The sequence below is a fragment of the Pocillopora verrucosa genome, chromosome 12 (genome assembly GCF_036669915.1).
Source record: "Pocillopora verrucosa isolate sample1 chromosome 12, ASM3666991v2, whole genome shotgun sequence".
Taxonomy (NCBI): Eukaryota; Metazoa; Cnidaria; class Anthozoa; order Scleractinia; family Pocilloporidae; genus Pocillopora; species Pocillopora verrucosa.
In genome coordinates this window covers 8,493,710-8,517,253 of record NC_089323.1, presented here as the reverse complement: position 1 = coordinate 8,517,253, position 23,544 = coordinate 8,493,710, and the positions used below count along the sequence as shown (strand labels likewise).

General features: G+C 37.1%; 2 protein-coding genes across 2 annotated transcripts; one reads left to right on the top strand and one right to left on the bottom strand.

The window, feature by feature from the left end:
- Positions 1–1,245: 1,245 nt before the first annotated feature.
- On the bottom strand, positions 1,246–18,197 carry LOC131769970 (transient receptor potential cation channel subfamily A member 1). Its single transcript, XM_059085700.2, has 29 exons — positions 18,045–18,197; positions 17,470–17,554; positions 16,631–16,806; positions 16,212–16,319; positions 15,492–15,600; positions 14,829–14,926; positions 14,390–14,437; positions 13,849–14,034; positions 12,909–13,097; positions 12,446–12,532; positions 12,022–12,107; positions 11,445–11,606; positions 10,334–10,448; positions 9,714–9,883; positions 9,409–9,493; positions 9,148–9,204; positions 8,731–8,805; positions 8,056–8,126; positions 7,560–7,698; positions 6,418–6,456; positions 5,972–6,052; positions 5,444–5,610; positions 5,057–5,117; positions 4,100–4,168; positions 3,509–3,679; positions 2,945–3,013; positions 2,496–2,606; positions 1,707–1,825; positions 1,246–1,330 (listed from the first exon to the last, which is right to left on the bottom strand). The coding sequence occupies exons 1-29, from the start codon at positions 18,195–18,197 to the stop codon at positions 1,246–1,248; spliced, it is 3,171 nt and encodes a 1,056-aa protein (XP_058941683.2).
- Positions 18,198–22,032: 3,835 nt separating this feature from the next.
- Positions 22,033–23,505, top strand: LOC131769980 (adenosine receptor A2a-like). Its single transcript, XM_066159455.1, has one exon. The coding sequence runs from the start codon at positions 22,221–22,223 to the stop codon at positions 23,178–23,180; it is 960 nt and encodes a 319-aa protein (XP_066015552.1). The 5' UTR covers positions 22,033–22,220; the 3' UTR covers positions 23,181–23,505.
- The last annotated feature ends 39 nt before the right edge of the window (positions 23,506–23,544 follow it).

Below are 23,544 nucleotides of genomic sequence, written 5' to 3'. Positions count from 1 at the left end.
GATATCTCCCATTAGAAGGGGGTGAGACCTCGATAGAAAAATCATAACCAATATTTCCTGGTGGAATTGTTAGAAAAAACAAACACTGTTTTGACGAACAATTTTACGACGGTCAGGGAAAGCATGGACACCAAAGGTAGGATTCAGAAATTCCACCTACAATTTGCAAAGAAACCGTTTCAGTTATAGATTGAAATGAAGGCATTGAAAATGCGGAGGAATAGAATCAGGATTCGATGATGGAGATACATATTTTATCAAATAGTTTACAATGGTGAAAAAGTCGTTTATTGTGGAGCTTATCCCTCTTGAAATTTTTATGGACTACTCAGATTATGGGTGCGGATAGTCATTCAAGGCAACAGCTGCTTACGAATGACTGAAAAACTATTGAAAAAAATATATTAATCTACAATAAAACTGATTCCTGTAGCGCAGGAAATTATAATATCTTGTGTGGTGTTAATAAGAGGTGATGACTTAACTTGGAGTGTCAGTGATTCATGATAAAAATGCTAGAGAATAGATTGGAAAAGAATTAATCCGGTGTTGCACGAGTTTGCTTTACTGTGCTTTGTCATTTTACTGCCTATCAGATTCAAGCCTTTAAGTGATTGCGACTTGCATGTTAACATGCATGTTCAATCATATTAACCTGCCTTCAGGTTGTTTTTTTTTCCGCTTTTTTTCACTCTAAATTCTCATTGGCTCACTGCGATATTTCTCTTTGTGCTGGTAAGTCTGAAATTAAAGTTGTTTTTAGCTTTGATGAACTCAATCCAAAGACAGCTACACGTTTTATAAAAATCAAACCAAGTTAAGCTAAATCTAGTATACGCATATGTAGTCGTGAAGCTATCCTCAAACGTAAAACAAGACTTATAAGCATGTGGGTCTCTGAGTAAAATCCCTTTGGAAATCTTTGTTGCAGCTACATGTACACATGTTCTAAAATAAAATCTTAAGTGCTTGCGTTACCGTTTGTGCCTCTTGGAGTATATCGCCTTATTTTTCAAGTTTGTCATTTACAACCTGTGTAAATCTTCCCTATCCCGACCAGGAACCGTTTAGTGGTTCATTCTTAGTAAGTTGTTCTACATCAGCGAGTCATTTTAGAATCTTTAAAGCTAAGAAAAAAATTCAAACTGTTGTGAAATAGAAAGGAACTGCAAATACTAAAAAAGAACTTTAAAGAGGTCTCAGCAGAGATTTGAACTGTCCTGCCCTTTTTACATCTTCATCGTTCTATCCTTCCTTCAGTTTCGATTTCTGAGCAAGGACTTCCAACATCTCTGATTGCTTCCTTAACATGTTGCTGATCTCATTAATTCTGAAAATAGAGAAAAAAATGAAATATAAAAGTAGAAACCAAATGTACGGGAATATTATTTAAAAAATCTTACTTACTGTGAACATCATTAGACAAATAGATATTTTAGAATCATGCTGGATAAAGTCTGGCAGCGATGTTTTAAAAGCAGTAAGTTTATTGTTGTTCATTTTCCTCTTTTTTTTTTCTTTGAAAATTGAATTCCTTTTCCGCTTCATACTATCGAAACTCAAGCCTGCGAAACTGTTCTGACATCTTGGAAAATTACTTAATGGGAAACTGAGACAATTTTCGAGTGAGCTGATATGTTCATTCAGACTTTTTCTCTGAAGCTTCGAGCGGATTAAAAACCAGACAAAAAAAAAAGGCAACTCACTTTGTTTCCTGTTCCTCTACTTTTGTTTTTATGTCAATTATTTCACGAGGGACATCATGTTCGTCTTTTTCGTTCTCATCACCTCCCGGATGACCAAAACCACATATGGCATCGTATAACTGAAATGATAGGTTGGGGTAATACTTTGCAGCATAAAACTTTGCAATAAAATGACATATTTGCTGGGATGAAAAAAAAAAAAAAAAACGAGAAAAGTATGAGTCTCTTTGTTGGAAGAAAAATATGCACTTGCATCAGTTTTGAGATTATGGACAGATAAGTGTTGTCATAAAGATAATCAAAACCATTAAAAATTCCTGAAATGTGATTGGTGCATCAGCTGCGTTAGTTTTTCACTAACCATTCTGTACGGTTGTAATCGGACAGCTGGCTACAATCAGACACCTGTAATCGGATAGTTGAAGCAGCCAATCATACTTAGTCCACTTAGCTAAATCCACCAATCACAAAATTGATCGCAATAACCATAGCAACAGCCATTTATACTGAAAAAAACTGATGGGGAATTTTTCAAAATAGAGGAATTTTTTATTTAAGACACTGTCTTTACCGCAGATGTTTATCCTAAATTTATTTCTTTTTCTCAGAAATCGTAACGGTTATGATTAATTGGTAATAGGACTTCGTGTCGTCCAATTCTGTCGGTAATCATACTCATGGTTGACAAATAAGACTCCCGCTTCGCGTTCGTCCGATTTTTGTTAAGCGACTGTACTCGGTCCTATTACCATCATTTATCAACACAAGAATTTGAGAAAAAATTAATACCCTTGTTTTCAACGGAAGTTTTTTGTTGGGATATTCGACAAATTTTTCGAATTGAACATGTTTGCGTAGACAGCGTGGAAGTTGTTCCTCGGTTTCCAGTAACATCTTTATCTGTTAAAGTAAATAAAGATAAAAATAGTTCAGTGGTTGACTACTATACGACTGTTCAGTTCATTGAGAATATAGTCTGAACTGCAAATGCAAGCCTGTCGAGAAACTGGACAGCTCTGTATTTAGTGAGGTCAAACTACAGATAAGAAAGCAGCAAATTATCCTTTCTTCATGGGGACTCATTTTTCTATGTCCCATTCTCGTGACGAGACGAAAAATATATTACAGTGCAAGTAATTCGGGTTTTATTAAGATTTATTATTTGCAGAACTATTAAGTGTCAAAAACTTGACATTTCAAAGAAGATTGATTTAAAAAGTTTTGATATAAACACTTGCCTGCATAACGTATCTGTCCATTGTGGCATTTTTCTGGATGTTGTCAATGTCCCCAACAGCAAGACCTACCTGTGAAAGAGGCAAAGATTTCGTCAAATTGAAATCGAAACATTTTGTAAATAATGAACTATATGATTTTGGTCGTAGAGGGGTTAATATATAAACATTACTTAGCGTAACTGGAAATGCTTTTATTACTTAATTCCACCGCCCAATTTCCATTGTTCACTGAATTAGACCTAAGGGTAGTAGGTAATAATTCCTTCATACTGCGATCTCTATCGCAGTATGATAAGTACAGGAAAGAGGACACAAAGTAAAATGGCAGGAAAAAAATGTCCCCTACATGTAGATGTTCATCCCACATCCCGTGTAGAACGTATCAATGGCTATTTGGGGTATTCTATCGAAAAAGCACCCCAGGTACCGCGGTGAGGGTACGAGTTTATCAGAGGTATGAGCTTTTATTAAAAAAGGAGGGAACTGTTTGCTTTACTGTTAGGCTAAATTACTTCATTTCGCAGTTGACAGAATAATACTTAAATATAGAAAAACGGTTCTTACCAGCATATTCATGAGAATGATAGGCATTGCAAGGACGAAGAGGACAAAGAGGGTATTGATCAGGGTGGCGAAAGGGTACTCCCAGGGCATGAAGTTATCAGCGTAATTCAACTCTCCCAGAGTCATCACAAAAATAGTCAGAATCCACTTCGGCAGTGAAGTTGCTGATTCCTGAGAGAAAAAGGGAATGAGCGTAATAATAAATATAATGAACAAACATTCTGTCATAATATACTCAAATAATGCAACTTGGTTCAATATGTAGAGCTCCGAAGTGCTAAAGACTCAAGGAGCTTTGTTTGTATCCCCATATCCCAACTGCTGATTACGTCGCTTGGATTTCTAAGCCCTTAGGCATTTAAGCCTCGAGCCACTCAGTGCCTCCTAACCTGTTGCTTTAGAGTCATGAAGCCTTTACGCACTACCAGGAATGGTGAAGTCATCTCGTTGTATTAAGTCAGCCTTAAGATTCAGGAAGTAACTTTTAAGCTCTCTATCACCTTAAAGGTTTAACAGTAGCGCTACGCCCAATGTATCCAATAGCAGAGACTTCTAAGGAATTGATAGAGAAAGGCTAATGTTTCAACTCACGTTTTCGTCAATCAGCATGTAGAAAGTTGTACCGAATGCCAAGATGAACAAAAGAAACAGCACTAACACCTGTTTGAAATACAAAGTACCTTTATTTTTATAAAAAGAATCACTTAGATCGTAACAAAAGAAAATGCATCTGAATAACGGAATTAATTATTCCACTGTTACGCCACTTTAGGACATCGGAACGCGCGAAAAAGGCACATTACTCGCATTTTGCCTCGCCCCTACTGAGCTCGGTAACAACGACGCTAATCGCAAAATTTCCCTGCATATTTAATAAATAAACGCCTCTAGGCGTCTGGTAATGTGCGCGGCTGAGATATTGTCCAAGAAATAAAAATTTGGCCAAAAAGTGAAGGTCGAAGGGAAAATGTGAAATTTTGTGGACATTTTCTTAGCTAAGGATATCATCAATCAACATGCCAGCAAGCCAGACAGAGCTTTATTTATTTTATTACCCTTCTATTAATTTTCATAGCGCGCGTTGACGGCAAATTTTGTTAATTTTCTTGCACTTTTAAAGGCACTATTTGAGATCAGCTTTTTTAAGGTTACAATCACTGGACTCTAGAAGATGAGTTTTTTTCAAGTCAACAAATTAACAAAAGTGAAAAAGTGAAACTCTTGAGCTGGCTTTTTTCCGCTGGCTTAGTTTCTTTTGAACAGATATAAACAGGGGATAAACAGTGACGTATTCGGGGGTTATCACGAGGTGACTGTCCTGTAGGTTTGCAACACGTGATGTAACATAGCTAATGGAATCGCGGGAAAATTAATGGGCGGGATATAACGTGTAATTTGCGCCACGTGATGTAAAGTCGCCGATAGATCCGTGCAAAAATTAATGACTGGGTTATATAATATGTTAAACTGTTCAATAAGGAACACGTATTGTATAAAAGAATGAAGAAAACTATTTAACTGTTCGAATGAAATATAACTATGACTCACCTTAAACAACGTGATAAACATCGTGGCCAACATGATGACGTATGATCCCAAAAAGGAAAGTCTGAATATAAAATGCATATACGTGACAGTCGACTCCTATACATATGAAATATTATGTAACTACGCAAATTAAACGCAAACTGCATAAATTTTCTAACGTGGCCTCACAAACCGGAAAAAGATCTTAAGCAGCAGTGGAAATAAGGCCTGAAAAAAGTTCCAGCCTGTACGGGATTTGAACCCATGACCTCTTCGATACCGGTGCAGTGCTCAACCAACTAACCTAACAAGCTTACTGGGAGCTGGTCATTATGTTGGTTTCAGTAAACTCGTGAAGTGATATTTTATTAACACTGTTCGTATTAATTGGAATTATATTTTACTTACTTTCGTAAATAGAGGATCAGATTCATCCAACCGAAGAACAAAGAAAGGGCTCCAATTTGGATTTGGAAGCCAGACTTGCAGTCGTTGGAGGGGAAAATGTACAACATTGCAATGATGTATCCAGTAAGCACAATATAGTTTGAGCCGGATACCAAGTAGTTTGCACGCTAAAATAAAAGAACAAATTCATAATAGTCAACCTGCAAAACTTACAAAAGGAACAAATCCAGAAATTTAACACCGTTAGCATATCGACCATCATCAGAAAAGATAGTACCTCCACAGGAATAGCATAGATTATCAAAATCCTGAACAAAATTAAAGTTTGGCCCAAAAGTTTACATGAAAGTCTGGTTGTTTTAACAAAGAGAAAGTTTTGAAACATCTCAAGTATAGCTTATTTGCTCTAATATAATATTTCATATGTATCAGAGTTACACAATAAGTATTTGATTTATTTCAATGAGTTCATTTTGGTTTCTTTTTGCTATATAATAATGAATTTTCTCATTCTTTTAACTTCCTTACCTTTTTGAACAATTGAAAAACTTCACTCGCTAAATGGACAAGCGTGAGTAGAAGAACGACGTAAGTAAGCACTTGAATGAACTGGAGTAAGAGGAGAAGAGCACGGAAAACTATTTGAATGAATATTCTAAGCGACACAAGAAAGAAAAAAGGATTTTGCAGCAAATGAACTGAACCTCTATGGGAGTTCAGATTGTTTGGAATATATGTGGATCTTCTCCTTAACTATTATAATCATAGTATAGTTCGAAATAAGCCGGATCTGTTTTATATTTTGCTGAAAAAGATTGCAGACAATTTCTTCACTTCTGCAAGGCGTGCTTAAATTCCTCCACGAGTTGTAGTTTCACACGTTTGGGTTCGACGCAATATTTGTAAAAAGATATACTGCCTGAAATCAAGTCGTTAATAACCGTGGAATTATAAAAATTATTGCGCTGACTTACCATATCGGAGCGAGTGGTGGGCATGTTCTCAAGATAATCCTTTAAGATTAAGCAGAAAAAATACGACAGTTTGTTGATTGCTTCTTTATTCAAAAATAGTTTCTAGGCATAAAATAACTTTCAGGATCATGTCTAGTATTTCGTTCAACCTCCGTCTGTTGGTTGTCTAATAGCTAGATAGACTCTGCCATGGAATAGATGAAAAGGGACGCTTAATGTCTTCTTCATCAACGGTATTGGTGATAAAAAAATCGAAAAACCAAAAAGCATTTCTTTTAGATCTTTGACTAATCGATGGAGGAGAGGGGAAATGCCCCCTAGTGAAATCTACACCCTATTACTGTAAACATTAAAATACGTAATTATTAAAAAAATTCAAAATGGGTCCCAGGTTTATTTATTAAGCTCTGATTATAGTTATTCATGATGAAGAGATCGAAGACATGTCACAACTACAGGTCGTCAATTTTAACCACGTCTAGACTCACAACTTGCTCAGTACATCAAGTCGGAGCTCGTTGGAAAATTCTTTGCTCAAGAAAGATAATGATGAAGTTTCCCTTTTTGACTGCCTTGTTCTTGCTTTTTCTTCCTATTAAAAAAATTTGGTTCGTACCATCAAGGTACTTTGTGAGTATGATGAAGTGACACTTCTTTTGCGAATTTTTTGGCATGTAAGCATCAAGAGAATCTGATTTACGTCCAAACTTGTGGAACGTGTGACTATCACTATTAATGGTTGAAATTTTCTATTATGAACTGATGACGAGTACTTCTTTAAATATCTGCTAATAATAACAATGTTGTTTATATTCATTGAACAAATTTTGGGGTCAGCATGACTTTCCCTTTTTCAATTGTATTATATATCTTGATAACTTTGCAATTGATTATTTAATTATTCAACGGACTTAATTTTATTTTATTTTATTTAACAATTGTATTTTTATTAATGATTATCTTTGTTTAATTGTATCGGTATGTGATCCTTAGCAGAGACAGCACTTGTTTTAGAAGGGTGGCCCGCCTAGAATAGCTTGCTAATTGCGGGTCACCTAGGACTGTGATAATATTGTATTGCTAACAAATAAAATTGAATTGAACAAATAAAATTGAATTGAATTGAATTGAATAACACTTACCCTTCTCATGTCTGTGTCGTTTGGCGCACAGATCTTCTTTTCGTTGTCTCGAGAGTACATAGCCAAGGCAGTCAGCGATAGTAGGTACGTGAGATAGAGAAATAGGCTCAAAATGAGGGATGTGAAACCGAACTTCTTCCTAGAAATAAGATTACAGCATTAAAAGTTTATATATTCGTTTATAAAACAAATTTTTTGTCCTTGGGGTTATTTCCTTAGGGCAAGCTGCTTTTTTTGTTTTTATGAAACCTCTAAAAAAAAAACCTATTACTTCTTAACACATCTTTAAGCATATTTGGTTCCGAAACAGAAAGACGGAGCGATATATGTATGGAATGTGTTTGTGAAGTGGCTCATGTTTTGTCGTCACAGCCTTATCGTGCTTGTTGCCATACATTCACTAGAACACTGAGCTTCTAAATTATTTCTTGAAATAATTTCGTTAGTTAAATATTGAGCAAAGCTTGGTCCAATCTTACTGTAACTCAAGACCTACCACTTTAAATGCATGAGATTGAAGACGACTTTGTGAGTAAGGCACTTATCACGGCGATATTTTACCATAGTCTAACATAAAAGAAAAGACAGAACACTGTTATTATTGTAAAATTCAGCCAGTATCGTTTCGAATTTCAGGGCTTCCCACGTAGGCTAGTGGAGGGTCTTTCAAGAGGCCTCTGAACCTTTTAACACCGCCCTGTCTCCAAGTACAAGAATCGCGTAAAGCAGCTGACTTTCGGTCATTAAATCTAACCTTTAGTCCCCTCTTTTTGAGCGAATCATTTCCTTTGCCAGAATTTTTAATAAATCGAAACAAATAATCATTCAGAGAGAATTAGCTCGTCAAAATAAACGGATGTGAAACTATTCGAAGATGTAGCTGATGTATTTGCAAAGGCCGCTCGTAAACTATTGTTATTTTAAGACCCTCCCACCTCTCGTCCTTTCGAACGGCATTCCCGCGCTTTAACTGTTGAAGTTTGGACCGAGGGAAAGACAAAAATCCTAACTGGGTATTCTTCAGTCATGCCGAAATGTTGATTGTCCTCGGTGAAACAAAAAATTGGAAAGGAATGATTTATTTAAGTGACGAGGCGGTAGCGAGGGAGCAGGGAAGTAAATTCCTAACAAAGGACTGCTAGATCGACGTGAAGAAAGAAACTGTGATTACCTTCAGCACAGTCAGCTGGTCCTTCTCAGGATTTGGGACGTACTTTGGTTGAATTATTGTTAAATCTCTCCTGATCTTTAAGAAAAAGAAGTCGCATCAACAAAAAACATTACTGCAAGTATAGATACTTTCCGGGCAGTTAACGATGATAATGTCTGCTTCAAGAGGGAAATGTTGGTTCTTGCAGTAAATAAGCATTCAAACTGCACCTTATGCATATCGTGAGGTGATTTTACTGTCAAAGGTCACCAACTGCAATACATCCAATGACCTTATTAACAATCACATAGATAAGAAAATCCTAAACGGACAACTCTTTAGAATAAGGAACCAAGGCAGGTAGTGAGGTTGGGGCCTCGGGGGAGGTTGCACCTTGGAAATTATTTTAGATACACTAAGAGCCAGTTTTTTACTTACTCTAAAATGAGGTTTCAATTCGTCACCTTCCTCCGTCACGCACTGATCCAAAATAGCCTGTCGATTTCAAAAAATATCATAATGTTAACGCAACTTGCGAGTGCCACAAAAGTAAAACTGGGAACATTATTGGGTAAAAGTTGATATAATTCTTTTTAAGCGCCGTTCATATCTCGTACCATGCAGATAAGACAACGGACCTAAAGTCATTAGTACTTATTAAAACAGTGACGTAATATCAAATCGAGCTCTTGTTCTTACCTCCGCAACTTCTGGCATCTTGATAACCAGATCTTGCATCATGAGCAAGGAGCCTGGCGCTGATGAATTCAGAATCTCCCTCCATCTTTTGAAATAGAAGAAAATGGTCTTTCACGACTGTTTCAGAAGTCCTAGTTTTTTTTTTTAATGAGTAATTGATAAATTAACGAAGGCATCGAGAACGTTACAAAATGTTCACAGGAACGCCTGTTGCGATTGTCCCTTTCACAAAATTAACAACTGCACTAGTTTTCAAGGTCAGGTGTCCTAAAATCACATGCTAGGAATTAGTTGCACATCATTACCGATCATGCTCTGCAATCGCAATGGCAACGTTCTTTTTATCCTCCTTAAGTGCTATGTCCAGTACATTCTGATTATAGGCGTTCATCAGAATTTCTTGATCTTTAAGTGACAATAAATACACAACAATCTCAGCGTGACCTTCAAATGAGGCCAGGTTTAAAGCTGTATTCTGTCGAAGAAAAAGGAGAGTTTTGGGTTAACGCTTAAAAGCATTTGTAGTAAATATGTTGGAAACGCATCAATTTTTTTTGTAGCTTTCGAACTTGTCCTCAAAAGTAAAAACACAATTTATGCTCCTTTATTTATGCTTATGGAAATGATAATCTGGAAAACGAACGCTTGAAATCACTGATTATTTCCAAAGACTGACTGAAAACTAACAACCAAGTTTCGAAGCCACACTGAAGAAAGTAAACATAATGTGTTACTCATTTCTCTGAAAAAAGGCCAGAATTACTTTTTTCCAATTTTCCCGCATGCACTTTAAATACAGTTCACAAAAAAATATCGATAAAAATCCCACCATAGAAACGTCAAAAAAAAAAAAACAACAACTTTTTGGAGGGAAACGATTGGATTAATGTTTCATTTGAAATTAATGAAAATTGACTTGGCTGACCTTATTTTCGTCCACATTGTTCAGGCACTCCAGATGTGTTTCCAAGATGGACACAATGCACCTCTTTGAACCCCGGGAGGCTGCTAGATGCAAGGCTGTCTTTTGATTTTGGTCCCTATATGGAGTGAGCAAAGTAACTGACATTAGTCCCCAACCCCAGCCAGAAAAGCGGTGGCTTTGAACAGTTTCTCTCAGGTTCGAAGAGATTTTGCATCATAAGCTGTTCATTACATGCACTTTGAAACTGCTTTACTTCATGAAGGTGGTGTGGTGTAGTGCGCTGAACTTGTGATCTGTATGTCAAGGGCTCACCTCAATTCTGCTGGTCCCAGGATTTGTTCTTAGTTGCCCCGAGTTCTCTTTACATAGCCACCAAGTAACCTCCGACCATTTGGAACTTTTCACCTTTATTTTATAGTACTGTATGTTTTCATACTCGGTTAGTCTCGGTGAAAGTACTCGGTCATAAACTGTTGTATGACATCTTGTATGACAATTTTTTTCCATGAACTTTATGAAACTTAGGGCTTAGCATCGTCTCGTTTCGGCAATCGACTTAACAAAACGTTAGTCCAACAGTTTTCTAAGGACGAGAAGTGGCTAATGAAAACGGTTGGCTAACTTTGAACAATTTTGGGATCACCATTTATTTTGCTATCAAAGTTATCCCTTCGTATGATTGGCTCGCATGCCTTTAAAGATGACGACTTTTTCTCTTTGGTTTAAGCTGGATAGAAAGGTAATTCAAAATTTTCTGGTGAACGAATTTGATGACCATTATTTTTTTTCTCCCCTTGGCACGTGGAATAAAACTAGTCCAATCCCAATTGATGATGTTACACGAAGTTACTGAGTACAATCGTTACGCTTCAGACTTTTTTCAAATCTAAATGTTGAATTTCCTTATCACTACCATTGTCATAATTTTATCTTTTTTTAATATTGAATTAAAGTAATCATCATTTGACAAGTGGAAAAAAAATTAAACGTTTGAACAGTTTTGAATCAAAGCCGGGGGAGAATTCTGCTATTCCATTTTCATTTCTAACATTATGTATCCAAAGCCCAAGTAACTGATGGGTGAGAAAATCGTTAATAGAACCCGACGTACTTCTCTATGGTTGCTGCTTTAGTCATGAGGTACTCGACCACCAGGTCATTTCCTTCGGAACAAGCAAGATGAAGAGGAGTCATGCCTTTGTTGTTTTGTAAATTTATCATACGAACATTTCGTCCAACCAAGAGACTCTCCACTATTGGCAACCACCCGAATCTGCAACAAGAGAACTTCATCAGTATCTTTCCATTGGTAAAAGATTACTAAGACCAAGATTGGTGATCATGTCAGCTTTTGAGCGACACAAACGGTGTTTTTTTTTGTAGTTTTTTGCTTTATTTTTCTTGTATTCCCTCCTGAAGTAAGTTAGATGGCTTTGTTTCTTTGTTTTTTTCTTTTTGCTAAGATACTTGCTTGCTCTACATCTTTCTGATTGTAATCTGACAATTCTTCTCCGGGATACAAAAGGGATGCTAACTCTTCCAAACTGATGTAATGACTATTTACCCTCCTCAAAAGTTGCAACTACATGATGATTCCTCTGAAGTTGGAGTAGCAGGTTTTTTTTTCGCAATTGATCAAATTAAATTAACCCTGAATGAAAGTCGTCGTCATTTCATGTACATCTTACTTTGCTGCGATATGCAGAGGTGTGTCCAATTCGTTTGACGTCGAACTAGCGGCAGCTTTGTTGGTTTCCATCAGAAGTGAGATGGTCTAAAAGAGATAACGATGTGTTAATCCATGAGAAAACAATTCAAATAAAGGGTGGGTTAGTGAAGGGTTGAAGCCTGACATAATTGTAATGCAAAGATCGGTGCAGTTTGTGTGACTGTGATTGGATGAATTGTTACTTCAGGTGAAACAAATATTCTGTGACCTTTTACGTTTCCAATCATAAAGTAACTCCTTAGCGTTTACAGTTCATGCAATTTCAAAATGGCGTTCAACACATTCGAGAAACGTTTGGTAAACTTTCAGTAGGGTTGTTATAATCTTTACTCGGAGCCAGCGAGCGCTGGCGTGGGTATCTTCATCGTGGGTGCAATTTTTACCTTGGATTGTCCCTTTGCTGCCGCGTAGTCAGCTGGTGTCAGGCTTTTGTAATCCTTATCTGTGATAAGATACGCAGAGGAAGGCACCTGCATTTGATACAACCAATTATTACGAGTGACAGAATCGTCTAGCATTGTAAGAGGTATCGGGCTCACAGCCTGATTAAACGTTTATGGCGGCCGTAATAAGACAGAACATAGGGATTTGGTTGTTTGTGCTGGAAACCAACACAACAGCAATAACAACAAAAAAAACAAAAACAAAAAAAGTATTGATGGCAATTTTCCCTGAATAGGTATATTACAATGTTACTGAAAATATTGCAAGAATCTTTGAATCATCTAAATTTTCTTTTTTGACTTTCGTCATACCGCAACTATAGAAAAAGAAAGGACAATAATTCGTAAACGCTATGGTTTATCCAAAAAGGTTTGCAAAGAATTTGAGATAATCATTACAAACCCTCAACAGCAACTCCATGACATTGGGGAAAGGAACAGCGGCATGGATCACTGATCTCAGTTGTATAGTCTTCACAGTGACGTCAGCACCTCGCTTAAGTAGGAAACCCACTGTGTCTACTGCACCCTTGGAAGTTGCTTGGTATAGGGGAGTGCGTCGTGACTTGTCAGGGGGGTCTATTGCGGCGCCCTGTATAGGTAATGTATCTTTTCTTATTCTAACATTTTGAAGTTCATATTTTCTGAGTATGTAAAATCTGTTTTTCTTATTGACTAATTTATATATACATACATATATATATATATATATATATATATGTATATAGGAAGTCTGCAAGTCGATTTTCGCGTGGAACAGTGCTCAATACGTTGAAGCAGAGCAGAATAAATATTATGAGAGGAAAAAAGGACGTAACTACATTTCCCGACAAGCCTGTTTCGTGAATCGCTTCACTCCCCTGAAGAGTGAAGCGATTCACGAAACAGGCTTGTCGGGAAATGTAGTTACGTCCTTTTTTCCTCTCATAATATTTATATATATATATATATATATTTATATATATATATATATATATAGAGAGAGAGAGAGAGAGAGAGAGAGAGAGAGAGAGAGAGAGAGAGAGAGAGAGAGAGATAGAGAGTGAGAGAGAGAGAGAGATAGAAGAAGAGAAAGATTCCATTCTGTCTGTATGGAGACACTTAAAACGTTTAACAAGACAAGACAAAACAAACAAAAAATGGTGAGTAAGTCATTCGTTCACCTAGTCTTGGTGATGTAAATGAAAAAAGGTGTAAAAATCTAAAAATATGAATTTAGAAACAAAACAAGACAGACAAACGAAAATGAACGTCTAATTGGCTAGTTACCATTCGCAAATAATCAACGTTCTTGCTCAACAAAAGAAAAAGTAGAACATAAGAAACCAACAAATCTTTCCTACCTGATCCAGAAGATATTCAACCACAGACACGTGATTGTTAGTGGCAGCTCTATGGAGAGGTGTCTGTCCCTCGGCGTCGAGCAGCGTTATTCGACAAATTGAAAGGTCATAACTGGCCAAAAGTTTGACAATTTCCATGGAGCCTTGTGCACACGCCAAATGAAAGGCTGTGCTCTTATCAGAGGTCTGGAAAACAATAAAAGAAAAAGTAATATAATGTTATGACTGATATTATTTATGATAATGACTCTTTTACTGAATGACAAAAAATAAAAAAGATCAAGACAAATATTTTGACGTCATGATATGCTCTAAGTCGTAGATTCCATGGTAAAAAACTCTGAGATTACTCAGAGCACTCTCGATACGAGGGTAGCCATGCTTACGTCATATCATACCTTGTACAGACGAAAATCATAACTCACAGGAGAATTAAACACAATGCACTGGATACATGTAACTTTGCAAGCTTTTTTTTTTTAATTTCAAAGTATATGATATGTCAGTAAAAGGAACTCTTAATCAGCTTTATGCAACCAACCTTTGGACATCGCACTCTGGACCCATTTAGTAGACACAGCTCTACAATCTGAGGGGAAAAAAATCAAGGATTTCATCCAAAAGTGACAGTTGACAATAGTAGCAGCAACATACCACCTTCGGTTAAAAACAGTTGTAGAGAGCATTTAGGAGAATGATTTCACCCGTCTTTGTAATAAAGTTTACATACCTAGGAAAGAAAATATTCGCACGCATTTTTGTTTGAGATTGTTGACATTTGCAGCTTGTCTCCGACCGCAGCAATCATATGTAAATCGGGATATAGTCATTGTTTTATAGATGTTACTTTCCACCCACCTAGTCGTTAATGATGTCAATGTATTATATCCTTATGCAAGCGAATGTTTGTAATGTAAGTACATTAATTTTTTTGTTTATCGTCCTAACGTTTAAGAAGACGTTTTACGCACAAAATTTACCTTAATATTTCCACCATCAACTGCCATATGTAGAAGGGAAGAGCCATCCAAATCAGCCTTGTAAAGAAATGAATCCAAATCGAACTTTTGGGAGCGGGCTAAAATGAGGACGAAAAAGCTCATGATTAATGTTACCACCAACTAAAATATCGGATTAGACATTGCAACAATGACCGTTAAGGAAGGAATCACTAGAGGGACGATGGTATATAGATGTAGCTTAAATTATACAACAAGTAGCCTTGATGAGATGTCATGTCATTTTTTTTTTCATGATTGACCGATTGATGATAATCAGTCTGATCAGACTCAGACACGTAACCTGAAATGGTGAGCATGTTGCACAGAATGTATCGTTCGGGCACCAGAATTAAGGTCCGGGCTTTTGCCCTGAGAGAAGTCATCATCTTGTATTTTGTAGTGAGACAAAGTTTTCATCTTCACTAAAGTGTGCTGCAAGCCGAAAAATTTTGAGGGGTAACCTTTGATGAACTAGAAATTCATCCAGGGCAAGTAGCATTATTCACAATCGCTTCTTGCTTATGATAAGGAAAATGTTAATTTTGAAGGTATAATTGCTCACTGCCTGTATCAATTAAACTTGCACATGTCTTTCCCAATGCAATTTATGCTTCTTGGCTTACAAAGATAAGTCATATTCACCATAATAAAACAAATAGCTGACGGCGTCTTTGGCTCCTCTCTCCACACCATGACCCAGAGGTGTCATTTGATCGTCATCTCTATTGTTTATCTTAGCTTGATGTTCAATCTAGAAGAGGTCAGTCGATTATTGATGTAAGTTAATTTGCATAATTGATTTTATTTTTTTTGCAAAATACATAGCAATTTCCTTGTTATATGACACATTTTGCGAGGAAAATAGCTTGTTGTTCGAAATAAAGTTTTTTTTTTTAATCTTGAATAGATTTACTTCTGATTGTGAGGATGATCGATTCAGCGTTATGGCATCTGTTAGACTTTGTATCAGTTGATAAAAGTAGCAATTTTCAGCTCTGGTCGTTTCGTTAGGTTTAGAATTAGGTAAGATTTGTACAGCGGTTGGTTTTCAAAGGATGAGAAAGTGTCCATTTTTTAATTTTAATGCTTAAAAATAGTTTTTTTGTACACGTCCGAAAAATAGCTGGAGTAAAACTGAAACACGTAAGAAAAAAAAGAAATCGTTGTTTTTACTGTGTCCAGTAATTTCAAACAGACAAGGTAGCTAAAAAACGCCTCATTTGCGTAATCTGAGTTGATTGTTAATGCGCGCTACTAGCAGATTACAAAAACTTTGCAATAATACTTTTGAGAAAGCTCATTGGTTTGGCATTGGCGTATCTCATTTTTTGTTCAGTAGCTATGGCAATAAGCTCTGCTCACCAGCAGTTTGCAGACTTGGACACGATCCATTCCAGCCGCCAGATGAAGCGGCGTGACATTGCTGCGACCAGTTGCGTTGACGTCACATTCAGGTTCTTGCAACAATCTCTAGAAACACAATAGACGTTATTGTTCAGTTTATCATGCAGCGTGGGATCAAAGTCATTCAATAGCCTTGTTGAAATTGTCGTTTTATTATCTTTCAAATAAACAAACATCTTAAACTGATTTATTACGACTGCGAGAGGTGCCCTTTAAGGAACTGGATCCATAATTTCCTAAAAAACCTGACGAATGTTCTAATAACCGAGCCACGATTGGAGGTTCTTGGGCATGAAAGCTCTGTGACAAGTGATACGTAACATAGAACTATAAAAGGAGACGCCTATCTGGCCTTTTGTTTTCAGTGCGCGACGTACCTTCAATATTTTCTCGTTACCAGCTCTTACAGCTGTGTGAATAGGCGTGTCACCTCTTTCATCCTGGACTCGGACATTTGCACCCTTGCCGAGTAAAATCTCTACGATACGTAGCTGATTGCCTAGTATGGCGTTATGCAGTGGAGTGCGGCCAAACCCATCAGTTATAGACGGTGCTGTAACAGGATCATCACAATATCTTTTATTTTGAAATATATCAACTACTTATCGCGATTTGGAAATTTATGTATTGTTATTTATGGCAATTGGGATCATGTTTCATCAAAAGCTATTTGATAGTCTAAGGATCCCTTGAGTTGACTCTTAAATGGATGAGAGGAACAGTGTGAGGATTAAACCCAGCTGAATTTCCGAGTACCCTGATCAGATAATTCTGAGAAAGGATTTAGGTATTGCAATAAGAATTGTAGCTATGGACGAAGTGTGTAGCCCTTTAGAGCATCCTGAAATATTTTTTCCATTGTGGCTAAAAACTGAAAAAATAATATTTTCCTACCTCTTTAGCAGTCATAGCTATATAAAATAATGATCCTATTATAAATCTTGCACGTAAGGGCGACTGAACTCTCATTCGCAGCTGATGAAACTTCCAATTTGTGAAAACATTCTGGTTAATGGTTATTAACCAAATGCATTCTATTATTGATGAGCCAGCGACAAAAGGATCCAGCGAAAGAGAACTGTCTCCACAGAGAAACTTGTTACATTACCAATGTCGGACATGCACGTGTGAAAACGAGCCACAAAGCAAATTGTATTTCGTTCAGGTGAAATGTACTTAGTTTACAGTGTGCATCAGCAACTTTTGCTTGACTCACCTATTCCTTTTGAAATCAACTCTTCTACGACTTCAACGTCTCCCGATATGGCAGCTTCTTGAAGCTGTGTTTCCCTTGAATCTCTCTAAAAAATAATGTGATGAGATAATATTTGTTTAGTGCAGGAGAAGAATTGGAGGAGAAGTTTGCTCTAAAGCCTATTTACTTTTGGATCAATTTCAGTATCTGAGAAACTGTGCACTAACCCAGCAAAGAAGCTTTTTCGTAAAACAAGCCTTTTGAGTAGGCTGATAATACCCGATGGGGAAGATTGCCCAAATATGAAGCTACAGGCCCGCGAAGTTCGAGGAAAATCTGCTATTTGAGGGTATCATTGGCCGTAATACCAGTTCAGCCATTGGGGGCTTATTGTTTTTGTAATCCTTCTGATCAAGCATGCAGCCTTTTGCTTCTCATATTATCAATATTCTTCTTCGCACGGTAAATAGAATCAGCTAAGGTTCTCTTGAACCACTAGCTACATGGTTATAGGGGCCTCAGCTAAATCAACCTACAGGGTGTATCTTAGTTTAACAACTCGGTATGAAAGGTTACACACAGAAGGCGTTCCTTACATCTTTGGGGACGTCTTTATCAACTTCTTCTTCCTCCACTTTCTCGAGTGAGTTAATACTGAGTGTATAATGTCTGTCTCTTGACAAACGATTCTTTTTCATCTCCATTGCATTTCCTTTTGATGCACTTCTTTTCCTCTTTTTTTGTGGCATCACTTTAAGTGAAAACAATGGGATAGATGATAACTAAAGTTTGCTTTTAAAGGAAATCCACTTTCTAAATCAATGCGCTCTACTCTACGTGAGGAACTAAATTTTTATAATAGTTTGTTGTTCTTGTTTTAAGGCCGGACAACATACATTTGCGAGACGCGTTGTCAAGCAAGTGGTCAATATAATCTAGAAATGCTAATTTTGTATACTAAGCTGCTCCAGCAAAATGATGCAGAGAGATTATGATAAAATGGTTCCCTTTGATTCTCGTGCGACGGTATTTTACTGCGCATACTGCACTGCGTATCTTAAAAACAAAATTGATGCATATCAACCACGTATCACTAGCCTGAATCGGTTTTTTCGGTTCAATAACAGTGATCAATAATCTGGAGATGCTAATTTCTAAATTACTTTACTTTAGTAAAATGATGCAGAGAGATAGAGAGAGAGAGATAGAGAGATGTTCGAGTACTTTGGAGGCCAATTTAGTACTACCATCACGAAAAGACGTAACGTCCGAGTAAAAAGACCGGAGTTTTTTAGAGACGTACATTGCACCGTTCTTGTGTTTGCGAACTTACTTCATTTCGAGTTTAAAATAGGTAACACAGGAACTGGTTCTCAACTCACGGATTTCAAAAGATTGATATGTCACCAGAGAGAAAAAGGATCAAACTGTAAATAAACTGATACCACCTTCGAATACTCACCGACTGGGAGGAAGTCTCTTCCCGGCTTGATTTCAAGGTCTCGAAGAATCAAGTTACTGCACAGTTGTTCTGTGATTTGAGTTGCAAATCCTTCAAACGTTTTGCATATGACCAATTAAGTCACAAGGGAATAAAAACAGCCAGGAAGACAATGGGGTATTGTCTTCCTGGAGAACAAAGACCGTCAACTCTTAAGGAATGAAGCTTTCTTTAAAGGACCGCTCATTTTTTCCGGAGGGACGCATGATTCTTTAAAATGAGTTCGGATAATCAAGGCGACTTTTCACCAGAGATCTGAGCAGCTTCCCAGCTGGTAAAGGCAAGTGCAAGCAACTCAGGAATTCTGGAACTCAAATTAGTCAAATTACTTTTCTTGCGTTCGATTGTTTCTAAAACAGCAAAGAATTAGTGAGCGACACAATCGCCCTTTTCATTGTTATCTGCTGGTTATTTTTAACGATTTCGAAGGTTCGGAAAGAATTTATCAAAATACGGTGATTCGGTATTATCAACCGAGTTGATGACGTTAATTGGCCACCGTACAGAGTTTCTAAGCTGAAGTTGCGAGTGATAACTATTCGTCAGAGCGAAACTAACGAAGGGCTATCGCTCGAAAGCTCAGCTTTGAAACTCTTTACGGTGGCTAATTTACGTCATTAACTCAGTCCATAATACCATCTCAGTGAGTATGAAAGCGATCTTCGCAGTTATGAACACTACTTGAGCAGTAGTGAAAATAGAGAATTTTTTTTTCAGGCCTTATGTTGACTGCTGTTTAAGTAGTGTTCATTACTGCGAAGATCGCTTTCGTATTCACTTCTTTATCCGCAGTTCACATATGTGATTTTCATATTTTTACATTTATTTAATGATAAATCACCTCGTTATACTCTCCCACCGACGCAGCACCATAGTTGCTTTGGAAACTTACCCCCTTTGGTCAAAATATGGTTTTGCCCAAGTAATGATGTACAACCCAATTGCTCTTCATTCTGTTGCACCCCTAAGCGACAAACACGAAGGCAAAATGGACCCTTTTCTCGTTTCTAATCCTTTAAGGTATCTGACAGAATACTGATATAAGTAAATAAGGAAACCATAAAAAAATTTCTCGTAAGTCAAAGTGATAAAAGAACGGAATACTGGTTACTAGAACGGACAAGATCTGAGACGAACGGGACACCGGTTTAAAACCGCTTTTACGATCAAGACAACTTTTCATGTATCCAATGCGCGTCAGATTTAGATGACCTACAAAGGAGATATATACATGTAAATTCACACCCTCAGTTTTCACGGGTACACGTTACTTTCGCCATATATACCAGTTACGTTACAATTACAACTCAAGATAAGTTTCTAAAACGTCAAATATCTAATCGAAGAAGATCGCTTTATCAGAAAGAAACTGATAGTACGACTCGTCGGTGATTTCATTCTCCAAAAACATTGATATACCATTTCCTAATTTTACAAATGTGATAAATGACGGACAAACCAGTAAACTGTCGGTTGTTTACTTAATTGTTCCTACATGTTATAGAAGTGTCCAGCGGCTGCTGCCTAGTTTCAGGGCACTGCAATCAATACATTCTAGTAGAGCCCCAACCTACTTGCGTTGTCAATCGCTTTCTTCTGCGGATAGTTATGTGAAGTACACATTTTAGCGTCGCAAAATGAACGCGACCGGAAGAAAAAAAAGATTGAAAATTGCCACAAACGTAGTTACTGATTTGTTTACATCAGCAGAATAAAGTAATCCGCATCAGCTAATGTTTACGGCTCTCTGAGCTGATTTCGAATAATTAAAGACATGCAAAGTGTAGTTTATTTTGATTGTACTATAGCAGGGTACAAAACTGGCACTGAGTTTGGAAAAATAATCTTTCAGGTACTTGAACACGTATAGTTTTTTGTGGAGTAAAAGGAAACTTTTTAAATGAATTTTTCAGTACTGGATCCATTCCATTAACGAACTACCCTATGAAAGCCTTGAAAAAAAAATGAGATCGAGGGGCAAACTTCAACTAATGACCCAGCATCCAGCGTTTATATAATTAATATTCGGCATTATTCCTCCGTCATTACGGCTGAAGTCCTTTTTAGTTGAAGTGTATTGATGTGATATTTATTACCGGAACTTTGCCTTTTTCTTAGTATTTTTCAGTAAAGGATCATTCGCTTCAGTCACACCTCAGTTATAAGCTGTGGTAGTCACCATAAATAAGCCAGCCGAACCTGCTGTCCCCAATCTTTTTTTTTTTTAAGTTGTTCAGTGATCTACATCAGAAAATTTACGCTACTATCTTTTACTGGGAAGACCAAAGTACTATCTTTTTAAGGATTAAAATGGCCAACACAAATTTTCTTGTACGTGACGGAAGACTTTGATAAAAACTAGCACAACATGTAACTCAAAACGATGGCAGAGTATTGACCTAAAAGCACCGTTTTTACGAGCCGGAAACGTTGATAAAAAGTAAAATAATGTGACAGAAATGTCAACAAGTGACGGACACAAGGAAACGTATATTTACATAATAAGGAAAAAATACACTTTTTTCTCTCTCTAGAGCGAATTGTTTCTGGATAATTAATACATTTTCTTATTTTATGCAACAAAATATTGCAACGTAGAATCCATTTTGAACAGAAAGCATTAAAAAAGGACTTAACTTGCCTAAAATTGATATAATTCTCTGATGGCGAACGTTTCTTAGTAGGGATTGTTTTTATTAATTGCCTTGCACTGTTGTACGAAAATAAAATTTCATGCAGCTGATTCGAGTGTTTTTTTTTAACTTAATTGACACGAAACTGAACATTGAAATGGGTTTCTACGAAATTGTGCAACAGCGTGTGTTTTGGACCGTCTTAATAAAAGAAAATTTTGCCCTTTACATTATAAAAAATTAACTAAATGGGGCCGGGTAAAATTACGAATTGATAATACTTGTGTTTTCCGAAGTTGCAGAAATTGCCCGACTTAAGCAACAATGCATTAAATCAATTCAGTGGTTTTTCATGAATATCATATTTAGTATGACGTACGTAAACACGTCATGAAGTTTACATGAAGCACGAATTCGAACCGCAACAGCTTGCAACCGATGGGAGCGAAAAAAGTTCCATATCTGGAGGTGAATACATTCCCATCGTATCATGCAGACAATTTATATGATATGATTCAGTGGATCAAAATATTGCTTCCTTTATTTCAGAAGAGAGGTATATTGTATTAACTTTGAGACGATAGAAAGAAACTGCTGCAAATCAAACACAAAATATGCCACCATAACATGAATAGCGAATGAGGAAAAGCGTGGATGAAATGATGGCGAATTTAACTGAGGATGGAAACTATACGACTACAGACCAATATTTTTTATGCACCTCAGTGGTTAGAACTTCCGAAAAGACATTTATTTTAGCTACAGGTCTCCCTCTTTCCATAATTGCCTTTCTAGGGAATGTTGTGATCATTTGTTCTCTACAGAGGGTGTCTTCCCTTCATCCGCCGTCAAAACTTTTGTTCGGTTGCCTTGCCTTCACAGATTTGGGAGTGGGCCTCATCGTGCATCCTTTGCGCTTTGGACGTTATCTGTCATTAGACCATTCGAAGACGTGCCACTACTTATCACTCGTTTATCTTGTCACGGGTTTCGTGTTTGCTGGTTTATCCTTGTTGACAATTACTGCAATAAGTGTAGACAGACTTTTTGCTCTTTCACTAGGGCTAGGGTACAGACAAGTTGTAACTGTGAAGCGAGTAAGAGCCCTTATTGCCTGTTTTTGGGTTTCAATCGCTCTCCTTGCCACGGTGGTCTTTCAAAGTGTTCGTATTGCTCTTGGCATCGCGTTTGCAGTGTTGTTATCATGCATAATCATTTCAACCTTTTGCTACATCAAAATTTACTATGCACTTCGCCTTCGTTTATCTCCAGCACAAAGACAAGGTCACCAAGGTCAACCGAATGGAGAAGGAATTCAACAAAGCAAAGTGCGGTACAAAGAGACAGTGTCCACAGCAGTGTGGGTTCAAATGACCTTACTGGCTTGTTATCTTCCGTATGGTCTAGTCGGAGCTTCTAAAGCTATCACTGGACTGAATACGCCATCGCTTAGCTTAGCCTTGACTTTATCCACTTCTCTGCTGCTGTCGAACTCGACTATTAATCCATTCTTATATTGTTGGAGGATGAGGGAAATAAAACAAGACGTGAAGGAGAAGATTAGGCGGTTCTGCTGTTTATCCAGTGAAGAAACCTAAAGGTCACCAGTGATTCCACCCATATTTTATACCAGCCACTACAGATATTGTATAATTGAACCGTCTGCTGTGAGGGTAATTTAGTATTAGCAACTGAATTGAAAGAGTTTCAGAAAACCTTAGAAATCTATCAGGAAAATGAAAGGCTGAAAATTAGTTGCAGGACACTAATAGAAGTGATTGGTCATATCACGTTCAATTTTACGCGAGCTGTCGCATAGTATTACAACTAAGACAAATCTGAATTCACGGTGCATTTTGCAAGTTCGGTCTTAATCCCTTAGAAGGCACATGTTGAGAATGGAATTATTATCTTGTCGATGAGCTTATTTATTAGAAATATATCAGCATGGGGCTAATGCTC